General features: G+C 44.6%; 1 protein-coding gene across 1 annotated transcript; it reads left to right on the plus strand.

The window, feature by feature from the left end:
• Window positions 1–569: 569 nt before the first annotated feature.
• Window positions 570–2,336, plus strand: LOC309703100 (uncharacterized protein; the record flags this gene model as incomplete). The annotated part of the gene is made up of 3 exons (XM_082527802.1): window positions 570–1,229; window positions 1,315–1,597; window positions 1,689–2,336. The coding sequence occupies exons 1-3, from the start codon at window positions 925–927 to the stop codon at window positions 2,334–2,336; spliced, it is 1,236 nt and encodes a 411-aa protein (XP_082383928.1). The 5' UTR covers window positions 570–924.
• Between the last annotated feature and the right edge of the window lie 279 nt (window positions 2,337–2,615).

Below are 2,615 nucleotides of genomic sequence, written 5' to 3' on the forward strand. Positions count from 1 at the left end.
CATTGCTTTTTTCAATAACGAGTAATCTAACTAATTACTATTTCTTTTGTTACAACGTTACTAACAGGGAAATGCAGTCCGTTACTATTTTTCAACAAACAGATGGTTGAAGCTGTGTTCAGTTTACCGCGTCTTATATCAGTTGCACGGAAGTAGCTGTAAGTAATCTGGACGCTACAGCTTTAAGCAGCTGCGCGCGCTCCCGCGGACGGTAATCATGATCACTATCTAGCACAGAGCTTCCCAAAGTGTGGGGCCCGCCCCCTAGGGAGAGCGCAGAGCCATTGCAGGGGGGGAGGGCTGTATGAAAAGGGAGAAAAAAAACAACGTTTGGACACTGCTAGCTCAGGACGCCCACACAAACGCAAAGCAGGAGATGAAGCATCGCTGAACATGTTTCCAAACCAACTTCATTCTAAGCCAAAGACTAGGAAATAGGGTGAAGCAAATCTGCCCTTTGGTTTCACCTGCACAAGTGCAGAATTGGTTTTCCCTTTAGTTGGGAGCACGCGCTGGGCTGTTCACATCACAGACAAACAGGATCCCACAGCTGTTTATGTTCTTACAGTTTTTACCGAATGCCTAAACCCTAACTGTGATTCCTGTAGCACAATTTCTAAAACCATTCAGACATATAGCAAAACCACTCACAGAGTTTGCAAAACCAAAAGCACAAAAACTGCTTTGCACTCAGTTTGCAATTTTGTAACACACACTTTGCAAAACTGTAGGCACAATTCACTGCACAACACTCAATTACCAAATTTCCAACACACTCCTAGCAAAAGTATACACATGTATGGCTATCATTAACACTAATTTGCCAACTGTCTGGCACACTTTCACATGTGGAAACTGTTTTAGATAAATAGTCCACTTTGCAATCAGCCTAAGCACTATAAACAGGCCACAGGTAAGCTGTCTATGTGGAGTACAATGGAGGGAGCAGTAAGAGCGAGAAGAGTGAGAATCAGAGGAGGCCGAGGGAGAGGACGTGGAGGTGAAGAAGTTGGAGGAAGAGGACGTGGAGGAGCAAGAAGAGGACGAGGAGGGGAAAGAGGAAGGGTAAGAAGAGTAAGAAACAGAATAACTGATGACACCAGAGCTACAATAGTGGACCATGTCATCAACCATGGGATGACCCTGAGGGAAGCTGGCCAACGTGTTCAGCCTAAACTGAGCCGCTACACTGTGGCAAGCATCATTAGGACATTTCGAAATGAGAATCGGTAAGTACTTTGTAGCACTGCCATACTCTAATGAGAAACACAACAGTACCATACATGCAAATATATTGAAATTGTTACTTTACAGAATTGCTAGACGTCCAGATGTTGGGGGCAGAGGCAGAATGTTCACTCCAGAGCAAGAGACCCATATAGTGAACATGGTGATTGCCAATAATGCAATAAGACTACGTGAAATACAGCAGCGCATAATGGATGATGACACCATCTTTCAAAATATACACAGTGCAAGCATTTCTACACTAAGTCGTGTACTTGCGCGCCACAGAATAAGAATGAAGCAAATTTACAGAGTTCCTTTCGAGAGAAACACAGAACGTGTAAAGCAACTGCGATATGACTATGTGCAGGTAAGCTAGTGTCATTGGTTCTGAATTTGGAAGTGCATACTGTAGTGCTGTGCACGGGCCTGATGTGTTGCATTTGTTTTGTCTTGTCCAGAGAGTGATGGAACTAGAAGCAGATGCAATGGGACATGAGCTACTTTTTGTAGATGAGGCCGGTTTTAACCTCAGTAAAACCAGGAGACGTGGCAGGAACATTATTGGACACCGTGCCATCATCAATGTCCCAGGACAACGTGGTGGTAACATAACCATGTGTGCAGCTATAAGCCAAAATGGTGTTGTTCACCATCATGCAACCATAGGCCCATACAACACTGCACACATTATTGCATTCCTGGACACCTTGCATGACATGCTCACTGTTCAGAGACCAGAGCAGACCCGATATGTCATCATATGGGACAATGTTAGTTTCCATAGGGCTGCTTTGGTCCGCAACTGGTTTACAGACCATCCATCCTTCATGGCACTCAACCTCCCTCCATACTCTCCATTCTTGAATCCCATCGAGGAGTTCTTCTCTGCCTGGCGCTGGAAAGTGTATGACCGTCATCCTCATCAACAGGTAGCCCTTTTACAGGCAATGGAGGAGGCATGTGGAGATATTGACCAGGCATCATGTCAGGCCTGGATACGGCATTCAAGGAGATATTTTCCCCGGTGCCTTGGACTGGAGGATGTCGCATGCGATGTGGACGGAATTTTGTGGCCGGACCCAGAAAGACGACATGATGTAGGCTGATTGTCTTTTTTTTCCCTTTTATTTGTGGTATTCCTATTTTGTGTTCTGACTTTGTCTTGGTTTTGATGAGTGTGAATAAACACCAATACTTGACGTTTGGATCCTTGTATGTTTACATGACACTACGACAAAAGTGTGACCTCAAATTGACATCTGTACACAGAGAAAGCAAAAGCCAGATGTGTTTTGTATTCATACCATCAGTGTGCAGTTGGCGCATTGTGTGCTTAGTAGATGATGGCTTGTGTGTACTGTTTGATACGGAAACACCATTTTTAC

Source organism: Aulonocara stuartgranti, assembly GCF_965226115.1.
Source record: "Aulonocara stuartgranti genome assembly, chromosome: 3".
Classification (NCBI taxonomy): Eukaryota; Metazoa; Chordata; class Actinopteri; order Cichliformes; family Cichlidae; genus Aulonocara; species Aulonocara stuartgranti.